Genomic DNA, 25,800 nt, shown 5'->3' on the forward strand with positions numbered 1-25,800 from the left:
CTGGCTTATCAAAATACAGACAAGGGACTTACTACAGACACCTACCAATGTACAGAGAGTGCCTACACCATCCTCAAAAAGGATCAAGCCCTGTGAATTCACTAAGCAAAAAAAAAAAACAGTTTAGGGGTGGCACGAGTTATAACATGATATTCTCTTCAGTTTAAGCTAGGGGAACTAAAATGTGGTAATTTCAGGCCAAAGTAGATAAGGAAGTACCAGGAAGCAACGTGGTGCACGTACGGCAACTGCTCGGTTAAGAAATCAACACTCAGAAAACAAGAATAGCCAGCAGAAATGGTGGAGTACAGAATAAATTTTAATAAGACAAATAATCAGGTAGAGGGTAATATGCCCAACTACCTATCCAGACCGGTTTCGGCTACAATAGTCTTCTTCAGTGAAATTAATAAAGCATACAATAGCCATTCAAATACATATATTTTTATATGTAATGATATACAGGCAGTTCATTGGTAAATTAGAATTGGTCATTAAGACCAGGTGGAAATAAGGAAGTAGCCAGACCATGAAACCAGCTCCACCAATAAATCAGTAGCTTCACATTCAATATGATGATCAAGTGTAATACATGCCCTAATATATGCACTGCAAAGGTAATGACCTAAGTAAACCCAAATCCCTCCAAATCTTAACAGCCATTGACTCATCATCCATTCAAATATTAAAGACACAGAAAACAAGGAGGTTCTGTTGGCTAAGAACAGAGCCAAAGTGTCAGTGAACTTTTGCAGTAATGTCCTCACACAAACAGGTCAACAGTAGGTGAAGAGAAGTACATGCACAAAACAGCTAGTCTCCCTAGTGGCAAAATAAAGCAATTACAGTCTGGAGATAGAACAGATGGCAACTTCACCTCTGATCTCACCCTGTCTAGAGTACTACATAATGAAAACCCCAGGTAGTATACTGGGTGTCAGGTGCAGACTAAAGACATCAAGCTAGACCTACATATAAATATGTGCTCTACAAACAGTAAAGGAAGAGCCTGAGTAATAACAGAATAATCCAGAGTAATCCCAACACAGAAGTGAAATGCTGAGAAAAATAAAATATTAAAAACTGTGAAGCAAGCAAATAAAATTTAATTACAGAACATCATGACAGAATATGAAGTAAAAATAAGTTAAAAGCAAAACAGAAATATGCACACTCATCTTGTAAATTAAACACGTGTAAAATAGGGTTAAATACTATGGAAGTCTTAGCTCATTTAAATGACTCTAAAAATATCTTCACTTGGTAGAATTAGCAACTACAGTACAAAAACTAAAATCAAGCTTTAAAGGCTTTAGAAACAGCCTTAACAGGTAATAAGATCAGAGCACAAGATCTGCGTTTTTACATTCTTGGATGAGTTGATAAGTCCAAATAGTGAAAGGAGCTGGAAAACTAAGTTGCAGTCACAAATGGCACATTGACTTATCAAAAACACACATATCTAAAACAACCAAACTCACAGGCAAAATCATAGCTGCTGAAATTCCTCCAAAGAGGAATGCATTTGCAGTTATCAAGTCAACAATCTGGGTATACTCAAACAGTTGGGACTACAAAGAAGAGTTCCTTAACTGAACAGAAAGCTTAGTGATTATAATTAGATCAATGTAAGTACAAAAGCAAAAATTATCACAATTTAAAAGTCCAAGAGCAAAGGAATGTGAAATGTAATGCAGTAACAGACACTTTAGTCCTTTAAAGAGTATAGCTGTAGCAATGTTGAACTACAAAGTTCATTAGCAAACAGCACAGAACAGTCACAAGGAAACAAACAGATGAAGTCTGAGAAAGAACAGCAATCAGTCAGAAACAGTAAGCAGCCCAAACTGTATAGATTCACAGGGAGGTGTTGAAGTCAGGCTGGAATCCATCAGATAATACAGACATAAAGCAAACAGGCAAAATGCAGTTTAAACAAGCCAAAATCACATAAAGATATCAAAGTAAAATCCAGAGAAAGTACAATGTATAGTTCAAAAGCAGTTCACAGAGGGTACAAACAGCAGAAGTTCTCAATGTTACCAATATTCAAGGCATTCAACAGAGCAGACAAGATTCACTGCCATCTTGCTTGTTCTAGCTTCCTGATAAGACTGAAGTAATGAGGAAGTATAAAAACCTTGCTGTCCAAATGAAAAATTCCTTCCAATTGGCAGAGAACACCTTGTAAGTGAAAGGCTTCCTGTAACCTTCAAGCATGTGCAAAACAAGAGGGTCTAATGCAGGAGTTTAGGATTGAGCCTGCACAGCCACAACCTATTCTATAGGGAACTTCTATGACTTTTACTGTGATGATCTTTTATACCACCACAGATCTGAAAGGATAAAAAAAATACCCTACTCATCCACCCACAGGTGACTAATGACACTTTGCTCTTGCTTCCTAGAATTCTGTAATTAGGAGTGGACTCAGGGGAAACAGCAGAAGCTTATAAAAGAACCATCCCTGTGATTTAACAATCATCCCTGCAATGTAACAGAGAACACACATTAATATCCTCCCTTGTCCTGCTGTACTGAGTAAATGAGGGGAAAAACTGCATTCAGAAAAATGGTAAGCAGATCAATATCATCTGGAAACAATTCCTAAATTAGAGAGGACAGAGAAAGAGCTCATGGACTCCATCATCAAGTTCACATCACTAACCCAAACTGCCAGTCTGTACAGGGGATATAATTGCATACCTCCTTGCTTGTTCAGGTATAATACAGTGAAATTATTGTCAGAATGGATCAGGATACGATCTAGAAGCAGATTGCACTCCTTAGTTTTAAAGTCCTACACAACTGCCTGCAGATCTAAAGAGATGATGTGTCCATTCTCCTCTCTGTTAAAGTGACCATTCCTGTAAAATAACTCTTCCCCCACTTGTGAGGCATCTCTTACCAGGATGTGTGGCTGACCTGGCTACAAGAAAGATAGAAACACCTTTTGATTAGCAAAGGAAGTTCACCAATCCACGAACAAAAGAGGGTCTGACTCAACAGGATCTGTGAACACATGGTGACTCTGCAACCACAGACATCTCTCAATCCAGTCCAATACCTACAAACACAGGGAGATTAAAGTCATTCTAAGATCACTGATCATGGCAGCTAGAAGGTCCAGATGATGCAGGAGTGTCCAAACATGGAGCCTTCTTCATGTCTTATGGATTCTTAAAGTGCAGTTAGTGGTGGAGGAGCCCCTTGAGAAACTGCACTACTAGTCTAATGGGAGGGGCATAGTCTTGTTCGTCACCAGGCAGAAACAATTTAAGAAAGCAAGAAGGCAGACACATTTCTTGATGGTACAATTATTAAGACCTACATCAAAAAGATGACTTTCGATGGCTAATTAAGTTTGAAGCTTTACCGACTGAAGAGGAAGGGGATAGCTCCACCAAACCTTGCAGGTGGACGCAAGCTGAAAGCTTCTAAGCGATCTGTAAGACTTCCAAGTTCTGTCTACAGTGATCTGTAAAGGGATGACTGTAGTAGCCATGACTTGACAAGAAAGAAGTCCTCAGGGCAAAGATGACATTTCATCATTAAAGTTTCATTTCCACCATTTTCTTCCCTAATCTGACCTCAAGCAGATCCAAAGAATATTTCATATTCCAAATCACCCTATCAGAAGTGTGTGACCCAAGTCCTTGGGTTTGGCACATATCCCCATATTCTTTCAGTCTCATTCCTCTGAGGATTAAAGTTGTGGTCCTTAGAATTTCAACAAGAACCCTTGTGGTTAAAGCACTTCAACAAACTATAATGCAGGGGTGGTACACATACGTGAACTATTCCACCTCTGCCTTCCTAAATATGGTAGCACAAATTATAGCCAATCCCTAAGCCTATATTTTACTCTCTCCAAACTCTTTTATATCTATTATTGTTCTTTCATTTCTTAATCAAACTAGGACTCATACCTGTACAAAAAAAATACAAGTTCAGGACTACTTCCCCATCTCTAGTCTCAGCATAATAGCTAAAAATCCTTCACAGATTGATCTATCAGCAATTGCCTGACCACGTAAACAAGCATAGTCTGTTTACTCAAGCCCATCATAGGATTCTAGAAAAGGGTCATGTGACAGGCATACAGAATGTAACAGGCTCCTTCTATGACAAGAAGGAGAAGGGGGGATCTTAACCGGGGCTTGTCTTTGTGCACCTAAACAAACAGACAGACATTTCAGTCCACTGACCACTCCCTGCTACTAGACAAATTAAAGCTGGCTTCAGTGAGGAAACATTTTTTGGTTCAAAAACTGTTAGGATCCTCCAGGTATCGAATAGAACATAGTGCTCTGAATTCAGTGCCCCCTAAGACTTCATTCTAAGTCTCTTACTCTTCTCATGGATTCTTGATTTACCAAAGTCACAAATCATTTGCAAGCTAATGACATCATCCTTTTACTGTTCATTAGACAGCAGTACACAATGAAATCCAAAAGAACTTTAATATACTCTGCATGTGGCTGCATAGCAACAAACTCTTAGTTTATAAAAAGTACAGTTTTGTACCTACCATAAATGTAGATGTCCGATAGGAATGCATCTGCAGTCCTTACAAATGGGTTGTCCTGTCGTCAGGCAGCCCTTCGGTCGGCCGGATTCCAAAGTCTGGGTCTGGCCTCGGCTGGTGTCGCACTTCACCCGACGTCATAGCTGCAGTTCTTCGGGTATAAAGGCATCAGCCGACGCCATTTTCCTCAGTGTTTCTTGCCCCAGATGCCAGGTGCCCTCTTGGAAGGCTAAATTTGGATAAATGCCAATGATTCCAAATAGTAGAGAGCAAACACAAAAATAAGCATGTATGTACATATATACAAACAAATGCACCATAATAGATTCCCCCAGCTAGCTATAAGATGGGCAAATACCCTAGGAGCACCACAGAGGGAAGGGGTGGGTAATCCTGACTGCAGATGCATTCCTATCGGACATCTACATTTATGGTAGGTACAAAACTGTACTATGTCCTTCAAGGATGCATCTGCAGTCCTTACAAATGGGTAGAATACCATAGCCAAACTGGGGGAGGAGGAAAAATAAAGTTATGGTGTAGTTAGGATCCCTTGCAAAACAGCAGTGGCAAAACCTGCTCAGGATCTAGAGTATAAAGGTAAATTATAATGCTTGGCAAATGTATGCACGGAGCTCCAAGTAGCAGCCTCTAAAATGTCCTTGGTAGCCACTCCTCGTAAGAAGGCTGTGGTAGTGGCTGTAGCCCTTGTAGAGTGAGGCCTGATGTTCTCTGGAGTTTTCTTTCCATGGTAGGAGTAACAAAATCTAATGCAATTTCCTATCCACTTGGAGATTGTCTGTTTTGAAATTGCTTTTCCTTCCCTTCCTGTTGCATATGCTACCAGTAGCTGGTCAGTTTTTCTATTGCCCTTGGTTCTGTCCAGGTAGTAGCGTAATTGCCTATGTACATCCAAGGTATGCAGCAGTCTTTCTCCCTGTTCTGTGGGTTGGGGAAGAATGTAGGTAGGTGGATAGCCTGATTTAAAGAAACTCTGGAGACCACCTTAGGCATAAAGGAAGGATTTGTTCTCATGGACACTCTATCTTGATGGAAGATCAGGAAGGGTTGTACTGCCATTAATGCCTGAAGTTCAGATACCCTTCTTGCTGAAGTGATTGCCAGCAGGAAAGCAGTCTTCCATGATAAGTATTGTAATTCTGCTGTTGCTGCTGGTTCGAAAGGAGGAAGTGTCAATTTTTCTAGCACAAAGTTCAGGTCCCATGCTGGTAATGGTGGTTTCCTAGGAGGCTTTACATTTTAATTCCTCTCAGAAACTGTCTGAGCAGAGGATGTGAGAAGACAGGAGGATCCAAGTCGTATTCTGCTGAAATAGCTGATGCATGAATCTTGATGGAGGAATAGGACAGGCCTGTGTGGAAGAGCTCTGCCAAGTATTCCAGGATGTTGGCTATGTTTACCAGTGACACATCTTCTCCTTTTGCAGCACTCCAAGTGAGATATCTTTTCCATTTTGCTGAATAATTTTTTTCTTGTTGAGGGTCTGCGAGCCTCAAGGATAATGTCTTTAACCCTTTGGGATAAATTTGGGTTAATTGGTCTTATGCAATGTTCCAGGCAGTCAGCTGCAGAGTTTTCAGGTTTGGATGCAGATTGTTGTAGTTGTTCTGTGTTAACAGCAAGGGAACCAGGGGTAGTGGCCATATTTGTTCCCGAGACATGCTCCTCAGTAATGGGTACCAATGTTGCCTTGGCCAGTCTGGAGCTATCAGAATGATCCTTGGACGTTCCTCTTTGATCTTCAATAGCACCTTGTGCATCAAAGGAAGTGGTGGGAATGCATATGCTGTCAGGCTTTTCCAACTGAAGGATAGGGAGTCCACCTTCCAAGCAAGTGGGTGGTACGTCCTTGTGCAGAATTTCTTTAGCTGGTGATTGCGTGGGGATGCAAATAAGTCTATTTGAAGCCCCCATTTTCTTGTAATGGTTTTGAAGATGTCCGGATGCAGCATCCATTCGTGGGCATCTGTGGTAGTCCTGCTTAATATGTCTGCTAAGATGTTTTCTTTTCCTGGTACAAAAATTGCTTTCAACTGAATGTTATAGCTCAGGGCCACATTCCAGAGGTGCAGTGCCATCCGGCAAAGAGGATACGAATGTGTGCCTCCCTGTTTGTTGATGTACCACATAACTGTGGTGTTGTCTGTCCTTATCATCAATTGACCTTGTTGGAGAAATGGTCTGAATGCCTGAATTGCCAGTTTTACTGCCAGCATTTCCTTTAGATTTATGTGTAGGTGCAGCTGGTCTTGAGTCCATAAGCCTTGTATGCACTTGTCCAGCATATGGGCCCCCCAACCAAGGTCTGAGGCATCCGTCGTGATGGTTTGGCTTGGTTGAGTACTGTGGAAGGGCAATCCTGGGTTTGATTGACAAGCCTGAGCCCACCATAGGAATTCTTGCTTCAGGCATGGAATAATTGGAATCTGGGTTTCTAAGCTGTGCTTGTGTTGAGACCATAAATTCCTTAGGTACCACTGTAGTTTTCTCATATGCAGTCTGGCATGAGGAACCAATATTATGCAGGATGCCATGAAGCCCAAGGCTTGCAGTACTTTTCTTGCTGTCAGATGGTTCTGTTTTGTTAATGCCAAGAAGTAGAGAGGTAGTTGCTCCTGTTTTTCTACTGTTAGGAATGCCATTTGCTTTGATGTGTCCAACTCTGCACCCAAAAAGGTTATTCTTTGGGATGGTATCAGCCTTGACTTTTTTATATTGACTGTGTATCCCAGGGCTTGTAGCAGGTAGATGACCCTTTGTAAGTCTTCTGCTAGCTTGTTTTTGTTGTCCGCTTGTATCAGGCAGTCGTCCAGGTAAGGGTAGATTTGGATTCCCTGAAGCCTGCAATGAGCAATTACTGATGCCAGGCATTTCGTGAACACTCTGGGCGCAGTAGATAAGCCAAAGGGCAATGCTGAGAATTGATAATGCTCTGATTCTGCAAGAAATCTGAGGTATCTTCTGCAATTTAGTCGTATGGGGACGTGCAGGTATGCCTCCTTGAGATCTAGAGTTACCAGCCAAGACTCCTTGCCCAGCATGGGAAGAAGCTGCTGTAGAGTCAGCATTTTGAATTTTGGAACAATGAGGAATGTGTTTAAAGCAGACAGGTCAAGAATAGGTCTCCATTTGCTCTCTTTTCTTGGTACCAGGAATAGTCTGGAGTAAAATCCCTTTCCTTGCTCCATAGATGGTACCTTTTCCACAGCTCTCATCTTTAATAATTGTGATATTTGTTTTAGAGCTTCTGCCTTTTGATTTGGAGGTAGGTTTGGCATTCCTCTCTTCCCTGGTAGAGTATGGAAGTGAAACCTGTAGCCTTGGTCTATTGTCTGTAAAATCCACTTGTCTCTTGTGATGTAATGCCAGTTTATTGAAAATAAGGTTAGCTTCCTGCCTAAGGGTGCTTCTAGTTGCTCCCTGGTAGGCGGTGCCAGAGCCAAGTCACTGTGATTGTCCTGTAGTTGTGCTGGTGGCTGTGTCTGTGGCTGTACTTCATTGGTTGTTACTCTGCCACTGGCGTCCCCTGTAGGCACCCCTGGATTGGTTTCTGCCTCTTGAACGCCTATTCCTGCCCCTCTGAGCTCTGGATGAGTCTGGAAAGGACCAATTCTTGGAGGGCCAATTCCTGCTAAACCTTGGCGGTTGGACCTGTAAGAAATCTTTTACTGTTTGGACAGATTTTGCCTTCTCTTCCATTTTCTTCAGCACCTGTTGTGCAGGAGCGCCAAACAAATTGATCTTATCCATAGGAGCATCTAATAGTTTGGACTTAACATGGTCTGGTAATGCCTGTTCTTTTAACCATGCATGCCTTCTGATAACTGTGCCAGTCATGGCTGATCTAAAGGAAGCCTCCAGTGCATCATAGCCGCATTTTATGGAATGGTTACTGACTTGCTGAATGTTATGTACCATTTCCTGAACAAATTTTTTATCTAATGATTCATCAGAGGACAGTTTTTTGGTTAACTGGTCTAGCATAAATTCTTGATACTGGATCATGTGAAATTGACAGTTCAAGGCCCTAGGTGAAAGAGTAGCAGAAGTGTAAACTTTTTTACCCCATCTCTCTAAGGATCTGGATTCCCTTTCTGAGGGGAGGGGGTTCTTAGCAGAAGTAGCTGCTACAGCCTTAGGTCCTTGGGAGATAGTCTCGGGATCTGCAAAAGGAGCCTTATACAAATGGTAATGTGTGTCCGGGACCCTGTAGTATCTATCAGGCTTAGCAGGGGCTGGAGGTAGAGAATCAGGAGCAGTACAAGCATCATTAAATGCATCATCTACAACAGAAAGAACTGGAGGTATGGCTAAAGGCCTATGTTGTGGTAAATGCAGAAAGGTTCTAAGCCTTTTTCTGGAGTCTGAGAAATCCTGGCCCTGCCACTGAAATTGTTCCCTCATAGCATGCAAGGTTTCCCCAAAGGAAAATTCCTCAGGCGGAGAGGCAGAAGGGATGGACTCTTCAGCATCAGAGTCTTCATAAGGGGAGAAAGGAGCCTCTGGAGGGTCCGAATCATCTGAATCATCAGAGGAATCATCTGTAGAAAGTGGCTGAGGGGGCTCTGCTCTAGGCCTCTTCTCTGGTGGTGGCTGAGAGGCCCTGTCTGGTTGAGGTTGGGATCCCCGGATTAAAGAAATGAGATCCTCTGCTAAACTAAGCATTTGAGAACTAGAGCTGGGCCTGTGAGAGGGGGTCTTAGCAGGCACAGTCTTAGTTGCTTTAGCTGCTTTAGCCCTGGCAAAGGCCTTAATTGACATGGTTGCAGGAGGCCTAGCAGCCCCACGTGCAGGGGTTGAAATATCCAAGGGAATAGTGTCAGATAATTCCTGAGAAACTGCAACAGCAGGTGTGTTTTCTGAAGCCGATTCCATCAGGTTGGAAGAGGCCTCGGTAGAAGGTAAGTTTTCGGCTGAAGGAAGAACCACTTGCTCGGTTTCAGCCGAAACCGAGACACTCGCGGTTGGCTTAACCGCGGTTTCGGCCGAAGCCGCGGGCCGCGAGTGTCGGTCCTTTTCCTTGCGCTTTTTAGACATTTGCGTAGTCGGATGATCCGACGGCATAATATAAGCAAAATCGGAGCCGAAAAACTCCTCGGCAAATTCAGACCGATGTCTAAGCGTCCGCCGGTTAAAAGAAGCACAGGCTAGACAAGCTGCTACGTCGTGGTCTGGGCCTAAACAGGGTAAGCAGTAAGAGTGGAAATCTTTATGAGGTATTTGTTTCCCACAAGTTAAACAGTTATTCACTTTTTCTGACATCGGCTGAGGCAAGAAAGAGTCCCCAACGGGGTACTTAGCTTTTTAGAAGTCTTCGTAGTAGTATTCGGTAGTAGTAATCTCTGGTTCTGACCGACTGGCACTTGCGAACAGCTTCTGCTTCGGGTGCCACGCGGCAAGAAAGACTGAGGAAAATGGTGTCAGCTGATGCCTTTATACCCGAAGAACTGCAGCTATGACGTCGGGTGAAGTGCGACACCAGCCGAGGCCAGACCCAGACTTTGGAATCCGGCCGACCGAAGGGCTGCCTGACAACAGGACAACCCATTTGTAAGGACTGCAGATGCATCCTTGAAGGACATCCAAGATATCTATTCAGCCATATGGGTCCAAAACTCCATATACCTTACCTAGGCCTGGGGAAATTTGTTAGCCTCCTGTAAGAGCTCTCCCTCCTTCTATGAAGGGACTCCTTAAGTGATACATCCTGTGAGGAAGCTGCAGTTAACATGTCCTAAATGTCAGACTCCTACAGGGAGAGGGAAGCGATTAGGTTTACATAAGACATTTCACCCACCTCTGAGTCAGAGGAATCAGAATTTTCAGGGACAATGATTTCCTTTTCCTTTTCACAGAAGGGACCCACAGCACTGATTGTTCTTCACAAGCTGTGCCACCTTAAAGGTTAATGGATCATGGATGAACATCTAAAATCTCCATCTTAGTACTATTGTCATTGTTATGGACTAATAAAAAAGGGGTGCTGCTCTCACCCTTGTTAACAATAATTCAGGTGTTTGAATCTGAGACATGGGGACAAGCCTCCAGACTGACTAACAAACAGGGTGCATTCCGCTGAAGAAGATGTGCTTATATCTTGAGAACACAGCAATCAATGCCACAAAGAGCCTCACTAGAAGTGTATGTTATATCCCCCAACTGAGGACACAGCAATCCCACAGGGTCACACCAGAAATGTATCTTATATCCTCAAACCTAGAACACAGCAATCCCACAGGGGTCACACCAGAAGTGCATCTTCCATCCTCGAACCTAGAATACAGCAATCCAACAGGGGTCGCACCAAAAGAATATCTTACCTCCTCAAACCTAAAACACACCAATCTTACCAGGGTCACACCAGAAGTGTATTCTCCACCTTCAAACCTAGAACACCGCAATCCCACAGGGGGTCGCACCAGAAGTGTAGCTTCCATCCTCGAACCTAGAACATAGCAATCCCACAGGGGGTCGCACCAGAAGTGCATCTTCCAACCTTGACCCTAGAACACACCAATTCCACAGGGGTCTCAACAGAAGTGCATCTTCCATCCTTGAACCTAGAACATAGCAGTCTCACAGGGGGTGGCACCATATCTTACATCCTCGAATCTAGAGGTTCTTCAAACTGTGATGGACTGTCATTAGCTTCCCAGTATATTGTCTTCGAATGGGTGCTTCTCTGAATACATCTCTTCCAGTGGGATGTCAGTGGTGGACTTACTTGATGCCAAGGAGGTCCAAGACAAAATGTGTGACTTTTTTCTAAGTCCCAGAGAGATTTCACTCTGATTGTCTGTCTTCTGTTTAAACTTGGCACAATGGGGACAGTCAGGTCCCTTTCCCACAGTCTACACAATTATTAATTTTGTATTCAGAATCTGACATTTAGTTGTGATGCCTGAAAGCTAAAACAGTCTAGCATAAAAAAAAAGAGAGAGAGAGACAAATTTCCCCAACAGGGTAATTATCAAAATTGTGGAAGCCAGGCTGCATGGAAAGACTGGTGACACAACAAAAACACACTTGATCTTGAGCAAAATGTGGCAAGAAAGAACTGAAGATGGTACAAGCAAACATCCTTGTTATTCCACTGATGCCCTGATCTCAGGTTGGAGTGTGTCCACATGGCCAGGAGAAAAGCTCTGGAAGTCTGCCGACCATCAGACCTTCTGTGGCAAATGTTCAAGATACAAAGTACAGTTTTGTACCTACCATAAATGTAGATGTTCGAGGATTCCCTTGCTGCAGTCCTGACTACTATTGGTAGCGTCCCCGCGTCCCAGTCGGCCCGAATACAGAGTATAGGCTGGCGTGGTCATGGCGCCTTGGGGTGGCGTCCAGTATGCCAGGGGTGCTTATTCCATGACATTTCTTTCTCTCCTCTTTCTTTTTCTTGCCCCAGATGTCAGAAGAAAGTCCAAAAAAACCTGCACCAAACAACATGTACAATATATGTACAATATATACAGTAATATATATACAAAATCACCTACAACCACCTCAAAACACAAAGGGAAGGAGGAGGGACAGGGAAGGAAGAGGATTCCAGAGAGCTAGAACATCTCAACATCTACATAGGTGTACTATGTTCTTACGTCTTCCCTTGCTGCCCTCCTGCAGTCCAGTCCTGGTAATTGAATCCCAAAGCTGGCAAATAGGGGGGTAGCAGGGTGTAAAGTAGCGGCAGGGTACACAGCATGCCTTAAAACAGCTGTGGCAAAACCAGCTCTGTGCTTAAAGTATATAGGCAGGCGTATATACTAGAGAAAGAGAAACTGCTTACTGCTGCTTCTGAAATTATCCTAGCAGCTGCCAGTAGTTGCCAAGTGTTGGAACCCTAGTAGCCCTAGTGGAATGAGCTCTAATCCCAGCTGGGACCTTCAAATAACCTCATGGCCATAATCCACCAAAAAAATGGGCCAAAAAACTAAATGAAATGTTTTGTTTTGTCGAAAATTGTTGTTTGAAAACAAAGAAAGCAAAAAAACTCTCTACTGCTAAAATCTTTGGTCCTGCTTTAGAGATAACGCAAAAATCTGTACATAATGTCCTGTGCAAAAATTTTTCCCCTTATTTTGAGGGTCTGCAAAAGCGTTTGCAAAAATTTAGTTTTTGATTTAGTTTAAAAAGAAACCACACTGACATAAATAAAGGAACAGTCAAAAATGCAAACGAAACCCATCATATATGAAAAATGAAAAAAAGCTCTACTGCTTACTGCAACCAGTGGCTCTCAACACCTTGCACAAAATAGCCAACAAAAGCAGTAATTTAAAACCAGCAAAAATTCAGCAATTCAGCTGCAGCAAATAAGGAAAAACAAAGGGAGTAAGTTTTTCAACACAAAATTGAGATCCCCAAACCAGAGAGGAATCTACGTGGGGGTCTTATGTTCTTTGTCTTATAAGAAAAGGCCCTTGAAAAAATTTGAACAAAAACAAAGGTGGGTCAAAATCATGAGTAAATTGAAATTGCTGCAGCATGATTCAGCATGAAATTGAAGGACAAACCTTTGTCCAATAACCAAATAAGATGATTCAGGAGAAATTGAATCAATTAGGCAATAAAATCTCTGTAATACAAATTATAAATCTCTAATCCAATTTTGCGTACACTCTCCTAGTACTACTACACTCTCCCCTTCTATAATCTCTAGCTTCATGTACCCATTGTTGAGAACTTGAGACCTTGTTCTTCAACACGAGGTGCTGACAAAGAAGAGGAAGAAGCTTGCTTGACATATGATGAATGGCACTTCGCTGAGGAGATGAGATGAGAGAATCAAGGAGAAAGAGAAGCAGGCTGAAGGAGGTGAAGGCCATGGAGGCTACAAGTGTTGCAGGGGCCAATCGGGTACCCAAATCAATCCAATCCTGTCTGGAGGAGCTATCTAAGCCAGTAATACCTTTGCTGTGAAGACCTTGGTAAAGACTTGGCATGAACAAGGTTTTACTGAAGAGAAAGACAGAGCTGTTTTTTTGTGTGATGTGTGATGAAACTTACTTTTGTACATTTTGTTTTTGGGGTCCTTTGCACACTGAGAACTTCTGGGAATCCTAGAACACGGAGTTCCCTTGACACTGCCAATTTCACTGTCCATATCAGAGTCGCTGATTGATTCACCACAAGATCATGATTCTTCTGCTGAATACATCTGCTTTGAGGAGTTCTGTGCTCCTGGCAGAAACCTTTGCCTGAGCAGCAACCTGCCTTGAAGCGCAGCATCCAGGCAAATGTGTTGCTTGCTTGCTGTGATGTCTTGAACACATGCCAGTTGCCCTACAAATCACCTGACAAGTTGTGTTGTACCACGAAACTGGCCTGTTGACAGTCCCTTCATGTCAACTAAGGCTTGCAATGATGTGCACTGGACTTATGTGCTGTATAAACTGGCAGATATGTAGATGCTGTAGTCCATTTAGATGAGGTAGCTGTATTTACTTGAGTGTCTACAGAAAATCACTTTCCAGTCGCCGGCCTCTGTCAGTTACATCCCTGGCACCGCCTCTGGCCGGGTCACCTGAAGACCACTTGTTTGAGTGACATGAATGGGTCCACATGCAAATTCCCCTTTGTCCAAATTCTTTGAAATACATGTATTGCTCCAAATCTTGTAGTGTGCAATTCATTTTAGATTTGTGTTGCATTGGCCAGCATCCTCCATTGCAGCCATATCAGCTGCAACATAAAGATGGGTTGAACCAGAAACCAAGGAGCCATGAGGACTTGTCCTTGCAGGACTGATGAGGAAGACAGAGCCTTTTGAAGGAAGTAAAGTGACAGGCTCTTTTGTTTGTCCGGGGTTAAGCATGTCCGGAGCTGCTGTAGTCCATCTCCACACCCAAATTCTATGTCACCTGAGGTACTATTGTCTATTTTATGCCTATTCACAGAATACCCTTTTCCATCTTAGCACTGCTTAGTGCATCATATGACAGTCCAAGTATAGGTTTTCCTTTGCTTGAGAAGAGAATCAGGCAGTGGAGCCAGAAGATAGATTTGAATGATAAAGGATAAGAAGTAATGCAATAGACCCAGAACCTTTGTGAATACTCTGGGCTGAATTGATAATACAAAACCAGCATGAAATAGCACTGCAAAGAAATTAGAGGATGATAGTTAGAAACGCCAGTAGCATTGCTGCAACATATTCTAGCACTTTGATAGCTTATAACAGTCCAAAGTTGCTTAACGCCAGTGAATCTTGTCAGATAATGATTGGAGGATAGAGTCTCCATCTTGAACTTGGGAATGTCCAGATAAGTGTTGAGGATAGAAAAGGCCAGAGGTGGTCTCCGCGTGTTCCCCTTCTTTGGTACTGGGACCCTGCTGAGAATAAATCTGGAGTAACTGAACTGAAGCCCCTTGAGGATAGATGGTTGTGCTGGAGGGCCTTGAGGCATGCTTTTGAAAGGGGCTTTGTGTTGTGGTAAATGTGGACCATATGACATCTGAAAGGTATGTCTAAATAAATTAAATCTGAAATTGGAATAATATTCAGATGAATCATCCTTCCTGAGTGATTAAATCCCAATTCAGGCTGAAAAGCTTGGCAGATCACAATCTCTTAGCCACGGAGGCGAGAGACCCTCACCAGCTGAAGGCAGGTCATTGGTCTTCTGCTCACACCCCCTGCCCCCCTGCCCTCAGACCAGCAGTCCTGAGCCTACCTATAGACTGGAACCGCAACCTTGAGCCCTGGGCCTTCCCCTCTAGACCACGTGCTAGACTACAAACCATAAGCAATCAAGCTGACACTGCTTAGTCCGCCAATTTCCTACTAAACTTACTAAACTGCTTGCAAAAAACTCAAAAACATCTTTCAGGACTTCTTGCATCCTCCAATTTTCATGTAAATGCTTTCCGGAGTATTCAACAACACATCAGAGACCTTAACTGATCCAATTTAAAAGAGCATACATGCAGCTAGGAATTCTGATCCCTGAAGCAAATGTGATCCGCAAACGAGGCATGTCACTTAACACTCACCAAAGACACAACCTGAACAAAAACCACACTGCAAAGAAAAGCAACCACCTTGCAATACAATATGAACCAAACAAATTAAGAATTTTCACTCAGCCTCTGTAAATTTTAACACCTTATACCAAGATTGTAATTGAGAAAATCAATTAATTTCAAAGGGCCAAAGCACATATTAACTCATTGGATGGCTACCCCAAATATCCCAAGGAAATGGAGTGGATCTTTAGGCCCTGAGGAATCAGACACCTCAGAGCCCCTGGGACTCTTAAATTAATACCAGGATTTTAACCACCAAAGCTTACTATAATACTTAACCTGAGGAAAATAAATAGGGTCCAGCCTGGGCAAGCTATAAAGGGGATCAGGTAACAGGAGCTTCAGACAAGAGGCAGGGGGCACAGATATTCTGGGGTTCAAACTCCACCACATTCAACAGAGGAGGAATGGGAGAAGTATATGCCTTTCCAAAAACAAGAGGGCCCTATCATGGGTGAAGGAGTCAAGGTAAGAAGAATCTTCCCTTTTAGGAGAAGGAGCAAATCAGAAAGATCCATGATCTCATGGAATCATCAGCTCTGGAAATGAAAGACAGGAGAATCAGAAGTCTGAAGGAACTGAGACTCCTAATCACTTAACTAGGGACCCTAGGAGACTCTAAACCTGAACACTCGACAACTCTACTCCCAGCCTGTTCCACACTAGGCCTCTTTATCAAACTCCTTTAGAACCTCTAATCAGAGTGGCGTGAAAGCCCCACCCCAATCAATAGGGCTTAGGCACAGGCCAAAGCTAGCAACCTACCACAGCTGAGACAGCAAATAAGAGGCGAAAGAGCCTTGGAAGCACCTGGGAGGCCCTTCTACTCTAAAAGAGAAGCAGACAGTTAAGTGAAGCCCCTGCCCCTGGCCTGAGACTAGGAGAGGCTGATCCTGTCCTTCCCTCAGCCTTGCCATCCTGACGTCCGAGACTGCTGGCCTCTAACAATAACAAATCTGAGACTAAGACCCTTGTCCGGGTTGCAAAACCTCACCCTCCCCCTGAGCGGCTTAGAAAAATTACGCGCTGGACCGCAAAGGCGTACCCTAGGCCGGCCGGCATATTATGTCCTTGCGCTTAAAAACACTATCTCCGCACAATCATTACTCTATTATTAATAGTTCGCTTAATGGTACGCTAGTTAAATAAGCGGCCAAGAACGTAGTGCTCCAGTTCTATCCAAGAGCGGGCAAAAACAAACCAATAGTCACGGTATCAAGAAAGGCAAAAAACACAATTTGTTAACTTTTCGAATAATCCTTCTGAAGCCTGGCAAGAAAAAAACAAAAATTTCAGCGAAGTTGCTTCCTTTCATAAAATTGGGTCTGAAAAATAAATTCGGTCAAAATTACGGCCAACCTGTCCTGTACAGTCATTTGCTGCCCGGACGCCGGCGCAAAAAGCATGCACCGCAAAACGTTAAAATGCGCATTATGCGGCAAAACGTGGAGAAATGAGTCTAGTCAGTCACCCGGCGATCCTGCTGGACGCTGTATTGCCACATCACTGCATAAATGAGTCAGGAAGATGTTCAGAACATTAGGAAAAAAGTATCTCAAACCTTTTTGGACAGTGTTCTCAGTTATTGGTATTCAGTGATTTGGAGTTTGGAGATGACTAGCGTTTCTCCCATTCCTTCTCAGACTGCCTTTCTCTCTGTTAACTCTTACTTGTCACTTGGCACAAATAAGTCTAAAACTGTCTCCTCTTCACTAGCCTCCTCTTCACTAGCCTCCCTTAAAATAATGTGGAAAGTATGGAGAACAGAGAAATCTGAGCAAGCTTCACTTCAAGAAGGTAGGTGAACATAAGAACTCTAATGTCCAGTGGGACAGTAGTGCCACTCCAAACAAAAGACCCAGGACTCCTAATGATTGCCCCTTTCCAGACTCAGAAGGCTCCAGAGTGAGTCATTTTTTTAACTTTGCATGTTTCTCTTTAATTCCAGACTTTTATATAAAGTTAGTCACATCTACTGAATGAAATAAAGAAAGAGTATAATAAATGATGCAAAATTCTTGGCACGTATAGTAAAACTGGTACAAATGCAACAAGCTCCTGCTTCCTCATTTAATTGTTGCTCTGGAGTAGCGCATATGAATAAACTAGTTCAACAACCTCATGACTAAAGCTGAATACATGAACATCAACTTCAAAGTCCTCAAGCTTCCTTTTAGATGGATGCCCCACTACTATTCAATAAATGGGGTTCATCCAAACAGCAACCACAATGTGTAGTTTTCTCTCCCAAGAGAGGAAAAACACTTTGTGCCTTAAAATTCTCTCAGCTAATCTTCCAGAATTGGCTCTGCAGTGCCAAGATGAGTTTTCTTAGTCTGCAAGTGATTATTGAACACACACACACACACACACACACACACACACACACACACACACACACACACACACACACACACACACACACACACACACACTACCCAGACGGACTTCTCTGTTGTGGAACTCATATCTCTCTTTGGAAAAGAACTACTACTTCCTGGGAGCAGCTGCTCTCTTCCTGACTGTAATAGGAATTTTTCCCAAACTAGGGTTTTCTGGAGCAAAGACTGGGAATCTTCACTTTTCCACATCTGCATTAATGTAGATGAGTATAGGGACACACCCTCATATCACTTTTCCTAGACTCAGATGAATAAAAATTTGAAGGTCCGCTATGGCGTTTCTTCTTCCAACGGTGGAGGTTTCTACCTCAACTCCAGAGTTCAAGGTTCAATCCTGACTTCTTGTTAGTGTCTGTATAAAGTTTGAAAGAGTATCCTACAAGTACTCCAATTCCAACATCCTCCCATTCCCACAAAACAGTCTGGCTAAATGTCTGTTCTGTATACACATACAGCAGTTGCTCTTGTCCTTGTAACCAGAGTCATGACTGCCAAGGATTTGAGAAAGACAAGTTCACTTACCTGAACAACAAGCAAACAAATCAAAGCAGAGAAAGAATTCACCATTAAATTCCTAGAAGAGTGCTTTTATGAACGGCCACTGGACTACAGCATGTGGGTTGTCATAATCACTCTGACTCAGAGGAAGTGGTGAAGAATTCACAAGTTGTCCCACTGAAGCTTAAAACGCCAATGCAGGCTAAGTTCATCATGCTGCCAACAACTACAGTAGAAAAGCCTGTAAAGGTTGCTTTACCCAGACCCTGCACTCCTACAAGACCCAGCACCTGGTACTTCTGCACCACAAGGATCAATGTCAGAGTGTCATACAATGATGGATAAAAGACATCCCCAAGACCACCAAAAGTACTTGTCCAACTAATTAATAGCTACTATGAAATCTAAGCTTGTTGATCCCTCAGTACAGACACTGGGGACTGGGAATGGCTTACCACAAGGAAGTCATGGTTTAGATGAGGCCAAAACATTTGAGTCTTAACGGCAGCAGATATTATGGTTGGGGTACACTGAATGGGAGGTTGGGACTGAAGGTACCTGTACGACACAGGTAAAGTATGCATACATGGGCACAAAAAGGGTTGACACCAGGTGTTACAGTGAAACCATAAGTCTGGCAAACTCCTCCAATCCTGGTTTTACAGAAGGACCACTAAAGATTCTGCCATTTATTCAAAGTATCCTTTTAGATCCTGACAAATGGGAAGCCCTAACTCTTCTGCCTCAACATCCTTTCGAGGAATGGTCAAAGGATGAGTAGACATGGATTCTGTCAACATTTTGGAGACTACTCTTGTCTCTCCTTTGGCCAGCACTGGTGAAGAAGGTATGGAGAATACAGTCTCAGATTCAAGAACTCTTTTTGAGCAGCTTTTGAAAAAAATTCTGGAAGTTTAGCTTAGAAGGTCAAGACAGCAAATTGCTAATGCACGTCATCCTGCAGTATGGGTTTCATTGTTTCATTTGCCACTTGCAAACTGTGCAATACTGTGCAAATCACTTAAGAGAGTGCTCACAGGCATCTTTGAAAAGGGGCACCCATGCCCAGTGGGCTTACTCAGTTAACAAATGCAAACATTTAAAATAAAAATGTCTCCCTTTCTATGTACTGATGGTTGTATTTCAGACAGGGATCTTTTTCTCGTTGTCTGTATATTTACCTTCATCAAAGTGAGTCAAAAGTGAGGACACAGCACTACTACATCCTATCTTACCTAACAGGAAATTTCTTAAAACTTTCTAATTTTTGGAAAAAGCAACCTCCTGCTTAGCCCACAAACAGAGTAAACATAACAAACGCTTCAGTCCTGTTAAAAAGACAGAATAAACCAAGACAAAGATGAAAGGTCACCTGTTTTACTGATAAATGCAGGAAACAGCTAAGAGGTACTTGAATATCTAAGAAAGAAAAAAGTACAGTTATATTTTCAAGTCCTTTTAGTTACTGCTGCAGGTATATCAAACTAAGGTTCCATGCTTCAGCCATTTTAAGGCTATCAATCTTCTGTTTTTACTCCCATTTTCAAATTAGTTGCTTGTTCTTACATATACTTGAGTGTTTCGGTCTCCAGTCCAGTCTCTGCCTTTTCTATAATATCCATGATTCAGCTCTTTCAACATATTTTGATACACTTTCATATATATGTATACATAATTATGCATAAATACACACACACACACATTATATATATATATATATATATATATATATATATATATATATATATATATATATATATATATATATATGGGTCTACTTTGTTTCGTTGAATCTCATTTCACTGAATTTCATTTTACCTTGACCACTTCGCTGAAAACTCAGATTAATGAAAACTCATTTCACTGAACTGCAGTCAGTATATATGGCACTATGTAGAGTACTGCAAGACAAGTAAAAGGTATATGCCCTTTCCCCACTGTAGTGGTGATATTTTAATAAATGTTTTTGCCACCAGCATAGATCCAACCTTACCCATTACTCACAGTCACAGCTATCAGACACAGCACAGCACCAAAACCATAGTACCTTGCTGTTTTCATGGAAAATCCCTCCTACTAAAGTGCTTGGGAAGAATTTAAGTTCCATAATCTGAATTAAATGGAGAAAATAGGCTTGGTACTGGAGAAGCAGTCAATGTGAGCTTGACTGTTAGAACGGGAGAAAACCGCATCCCACCAGCACCACTTGTATTTTTCTGCAATGTGATGCAGTATTCAACAGCCTGCAGGTACATGTATAACAAACACATATATTGCCACTGTTGGCATACTCCAGTCCCTTAGGATACCCCTTCCCCTACCAAATATCATCATGAAGACAATGAAGCAAGAAAAGACAGTATCTGCCTTGTGGCAAAAATATTAACTGAAAAAGTACCTCTTTTCTCTCTTCTCAGCAATCTCCATGTATATGGAGTGACTAGTGAATGTTGTTACATCAAACTGCAAAAGTATATACTATGAGCTCCTTCAGAATGTGAGCAATCTTTCATGCAACAATTTTTCTTGCATCTCCCTCAAACACTTTCAAGCTCAAGGATCAATCCATTGACAAAATATAATTAATGTTACTCTCTAGGGAAAGAGGCAGAACAACAAATTTCCCAATGGCCATATAAATGCACAAACAAGTTTTTCTTTATGCTACTTACTACCCCAGCCAGTGCATGGCATTCAGTGTAAAAAGGGCAGATGTAACTCACCTGCAGGCATTTCTCCATGTCTGTCCTCCCCACCTTCACACACTCACGGTCTGCCTGTTTACAGAGGTTTATGGCCAGGCAACATAAAAATACATGTCCAATCTCTCCCCTCCAATAAAGGAGAGTTGGTCATTAGCCAATAAAATATTCTACTCTGGCTATTCTCCCACCACCAGGTCCACTAATCTTGCTAGAATCACAAATAGCAGCACTGCCACTATGCCAATGTACCAAAATCATAAAATGCAACTTTTTAAATATTAAGGCCACAGAACGAGGTTTATGGCAAATGCTTTGCTAATATTTTGTCACTGAAAAAAAATAAAAAAGCAAGCTGCATGTTATGGTTAAAAAAATTAATAAAATAAATCGGACACTAGTTGATATTTGATCAGGGTTACAAAAATAAGAAATGAATGTGACCTACGTTCTACATGAGCAAAGGCACAGAAAGGTCCTCGTGGACAGCTGCCAGACTGCTGCATGTCATTGCACTTGGTAGATTTATAAATCTGTGTAAAAGTGTACAAAGAGAAAAAGAGAAAAAAAATACACAGCAGATAAAATTATATGCATAAAAATAGCCACTGCTGCAAATTAAAGGAAAAAATATACATATACACCATATATGCATCCTTCAATTTAACTACCAGGAAATAAACTGGATTCACTGGAAATAACTACATCTCTTCTAGATGGACAGAAAGAACTCTTCTAGACAGATAGAAAGAACACCCAAGTATACGTACTGTATCGTCTGTTTTAGGTTCTGAAATACTATGGTTTTCACCATGTCGTGTACCAACAGTAACAGAGTAATCACAAAAGGACCAATAAATGCAAACCTCCAATTAATAGCCAAACCATCTGCTTTTATTTTAGCTGAATTATTTCACACAGATCACAAAGCCTTTACTTTCGCATTAATGTTAATTAAGCTGGTAGAGGCTCCCAATGAAACATTTACAGTAGAGACCAGGTTAAGAGATGCTCAGAACTGAAGACGATGCCGACTGCATTTAAACTGAAGTTTCCAGATGTACCATGTACCATCTGCACTATTGCAACATATATACATATATACATATATATATATATATATATATATATATATATATATATATATATATATATACACACACACACACACACACACACACACACATACACACACACACACGCACACACACACACACACACACACACACACACACACATATGGGTCTACTACACATGATTGAATTTTCATTTGAGACCATAACATCGAAAATTCAAAATACTGAAAACTCACTTGACTGAAACTCATAAGACTGAAATCTTAACAATTCTAAATCTCAACATACAAATTTGTAAACTATAGACATGCACACATACAACACCAATAACTAACCCTTTCTTGAACTTAAAAACTACTTACGTACCTTCAACTGAAACTGGACGATATAAAACCAAACTAGGTGGGGGGGCTGTGCCCCCCCAACTATATACACTAACTCCATGATCGCACTACAGTGGGGAAAAGAGCATATACCTTTTACTTACCTTACAGTAGTCTACACGCTGCTACTACTATGTTGAAATTTAGCTTTGTTAAGATTTTAGTCTTATGAGTTTCAGTTAAGTGAGTTTACAGTATTTTGAATTTTTTATGTTATGGTCTCAGTCAAATGAATTTCAGTTAAATGAAATTTCAATCACGTGTAGTAGACCCATATACATTATATATATATATATATATATATATATATATATATATACGCACGCACACACACACACACACACACACACACACACACACACACACACACACACACACACACACACACACACACACACACACACACAAACACTCACACACACACATGAATCCAGGTGCACTACCTGGAAGAGAAAGTTCTCAGTAAAGAGGAGGAAGATCCATCTAGTGAAGCTACAGGAAAAATCTAGAAGCAGAACAGCAGGGCAAGTGGCAAACTAGACAACATGGTGAGCTGCAATGGTTGAGGGAAATAATTCTAGAAATATAACATTAGCAAAACTATTCACTGCCCTGGTCATTTAATGGTATGCTGACTCAAGTCAGTGGAATGATATTAGATGAGTAACTGTTCTGCAAATTTATATAGTGAATATTTAGAATCAACAATTCTTTGAATGGATATTCATCAACATAGGTGCTTTTAGCATCAGAAAAAAATGTGAAGTCTTAGTCAATTTCATCAAACCAAGTATTCTCCCTTTTAATGATGCTTTGCAGTCTTGAAAATATTGAAAATATTTCAGACTGATAAGTGTAGCAGTAGGGCAAAGACCCCACAATGTGTAGGCTGTTTCTGCCTTTTTTTAAGTTGTTAGCTGAATTTAAACTTGTGTAACTACTACTTCTAAATTAACTATGTAAATCTGTATTATATTTTTCTTACAATCTACCATATATCAGTGTAACACCATCACTGCAAATGAATCTGGTCACATAATACCACCATCCTGCATATGTAATACATCTCTTATACATGGCCATGGCCAAGTAACACCACCAATTATACAGGGATATGGCACTGTTCACATAACACCAGCAATGTATAGGGAGATGCTCATGAAATACCTCCACTACTGTAATGTCACCACTATACATGACACTGCTCTACAGAGCACTGCTCATGTAATACCACCAATGTAGAAAGTGCTTCTAATGTATTACTGCCACTGTACAGGGCACCACTCAGATAACACCACCACTGTGCAGGGCACCACTAAGGTAATACCAGCATTGTGCAGGACACCACTCAGGTATTACAGTCACTGTACATAATGCCACTGTACAGGCCATGACATGTTTAATATCATAACTGTACATGGAAATGTTCTTGTAATGCCACAAATACACAGGAAATTACCTGTATTATCATCAGAACTGCTCTTATAATACCATCACTAGCCAGAGCTATGGCCAAGTAATAGCACTACCGTACAAGGCACCATCATGTAATGCCACTGTCCTACAAATGCAACTCATGCAATGTCACCACCCTATAAGGTATTACTGATGTAATGCCAACATCCTACAGGGGACTGTACATGTAATACTATCACTATCCAGAGCTATATCCAATTAATGCAACCACTGCATGTGGCTCTACTCGTGTAATATCACTGTGCTACAAAATACCACTCATGCAATGTCACCACCCTACAGGGCATTACTGATATAATACCACAGTTTTACAGAACACTGCTCATGTAACAGCACCATCATACAGAGTTAAAGTCAAGTAATACCACCAATGTAAAGGGCACCACTCATGTAATACCACCACTGTACAGGGTACTGCTCAAGTAACACCACTCCTGCACAGGACACCCTCATGTAAAACCAGCACAGTGCAGGGCATAACGCATGATATACCACTGTACAGAACACTGCTCATGTAATATCACCAAATTCAGGGAACGATTCATCTAATACCACCACCTACATAGGACACTGATCATGCACTACCATCTACAGTATAGAGCAGTACTCATGTAATACCAATGCTGTACAGGGCATTACTTATACAGCACTGTGCAGAGTATTATTCATCTAATACAACCACTGTACAGGACACTGCTGATGTGATACTACCAATGTACACATAGAAGGCCAGGTAATACCACAACTGTGCAAAGTAGTACTCATGCAATACCAATACTGTACAGGGCACTACTCGTATATTACCACCAATTTACAGGTCACTGCCCATGTATTACCACCAATGTAGAGAGCACTGCTCATGTAATACCATCAGCGTACAGGGCACTGCCCATGTATTACCACCACTGTACAGGGCACTGCTCACAAATTATCACCACTATACAGGGTACTGCTCATAAAGAAACAAATGGTAAAAATGCAGTTCTGCTGTATTTGCTAACAGTTTTGTTGGACTGAGCTGAGATGTTACTTTGGTTACATTAGTCATCACAGGCACAGCATGAGTGGTGTAAGAAAACTGCTGAAGCTATGAAATTTCAGAATATTCTGGATTTCATACACTTTATTCTATGAGCTCAGTCATGTTGTAAACCTATAGAATTGCTCCCCCATATTGCTTTTTTAATAAAATAAGTCTTAATTTGGCTTTCAGCTTTCATTATTCTGTTGTCATTATTGCTTGACTACACGTGATCTTATGTGGTTAAAAGATATTCCGCTGCATTAATTAGGAAATAAGAGCAACTGAATAATATGCTTATGTCAGACTTGGATGATAGTGCAAAAATAGTTCACCTGTTTTGCATTTGTTCCTTCCCATGTTACTGTTGCTACTGATCTACCAACCATCTGTCCAAAATCTCACCTCTGTGCTGTGCTGCATGCCATATGGCAGTGATTCCCAGTGGTTAGTCACCCTTACCATCAAGAAATGCTTCTTGTTTTCACACTTTTTCTTCTTGAAAAATCCTTCCTTCCTTTGCATTGATGATGTTCATCGTGTTACCCTGCTGCAGTCATCACACTAGGATTATCCTGCAGTCGGCCCGAATTCCAAAATCTTGGTCCGGCGTTGGTTGCTGTCGCTTCTTCCCTGATGTCAGTGCGCCAGGGGTATATAAGAGGCAT

The 25,800-nt window shown here is 41.6% G+C and overlaps 1 protein-coding gene across 2 annotated transcripts in view; it reads right to left on the minus strand.

Annotated features, from left to right (window-relative positions):
* The window catches only part of UNK (unk zinc finger), an 874,631-nt gene that overhangs the window by 324,485 nt on the left and 524,346 nt on the right, over positions 1 to 25,800 (minus strand). For both annotated transcript variants that reach the window (XM_044084965.1, XM_044084967.1), the window contains one exon: positions 21,625 to 21,709. In XM_044084965.1, the coding sequence (XP_043940900.1) occupies positions 21,625 to 21,709 (85 nt within the window). The remainder of the gene's footprint in view (positions 1 to 21,624; positions 21,710 to 25,800) is intronic.

This window comes from Protopterus annectens, chromosome 10.part0 (genome assembly GCF_019279795.1).
Source record: "Protopterus annectens isolate FY-2018-M chromosome 10.part0, PAN1.0, whole genome shotgun sequence".
Classification (NCBI taxonomy): domain Eukaryota; kingdom Metazoa; phylum Chordata; order Ceratodontiformes; family Protopteridae; genus Protopterus; species Protopterus annectens.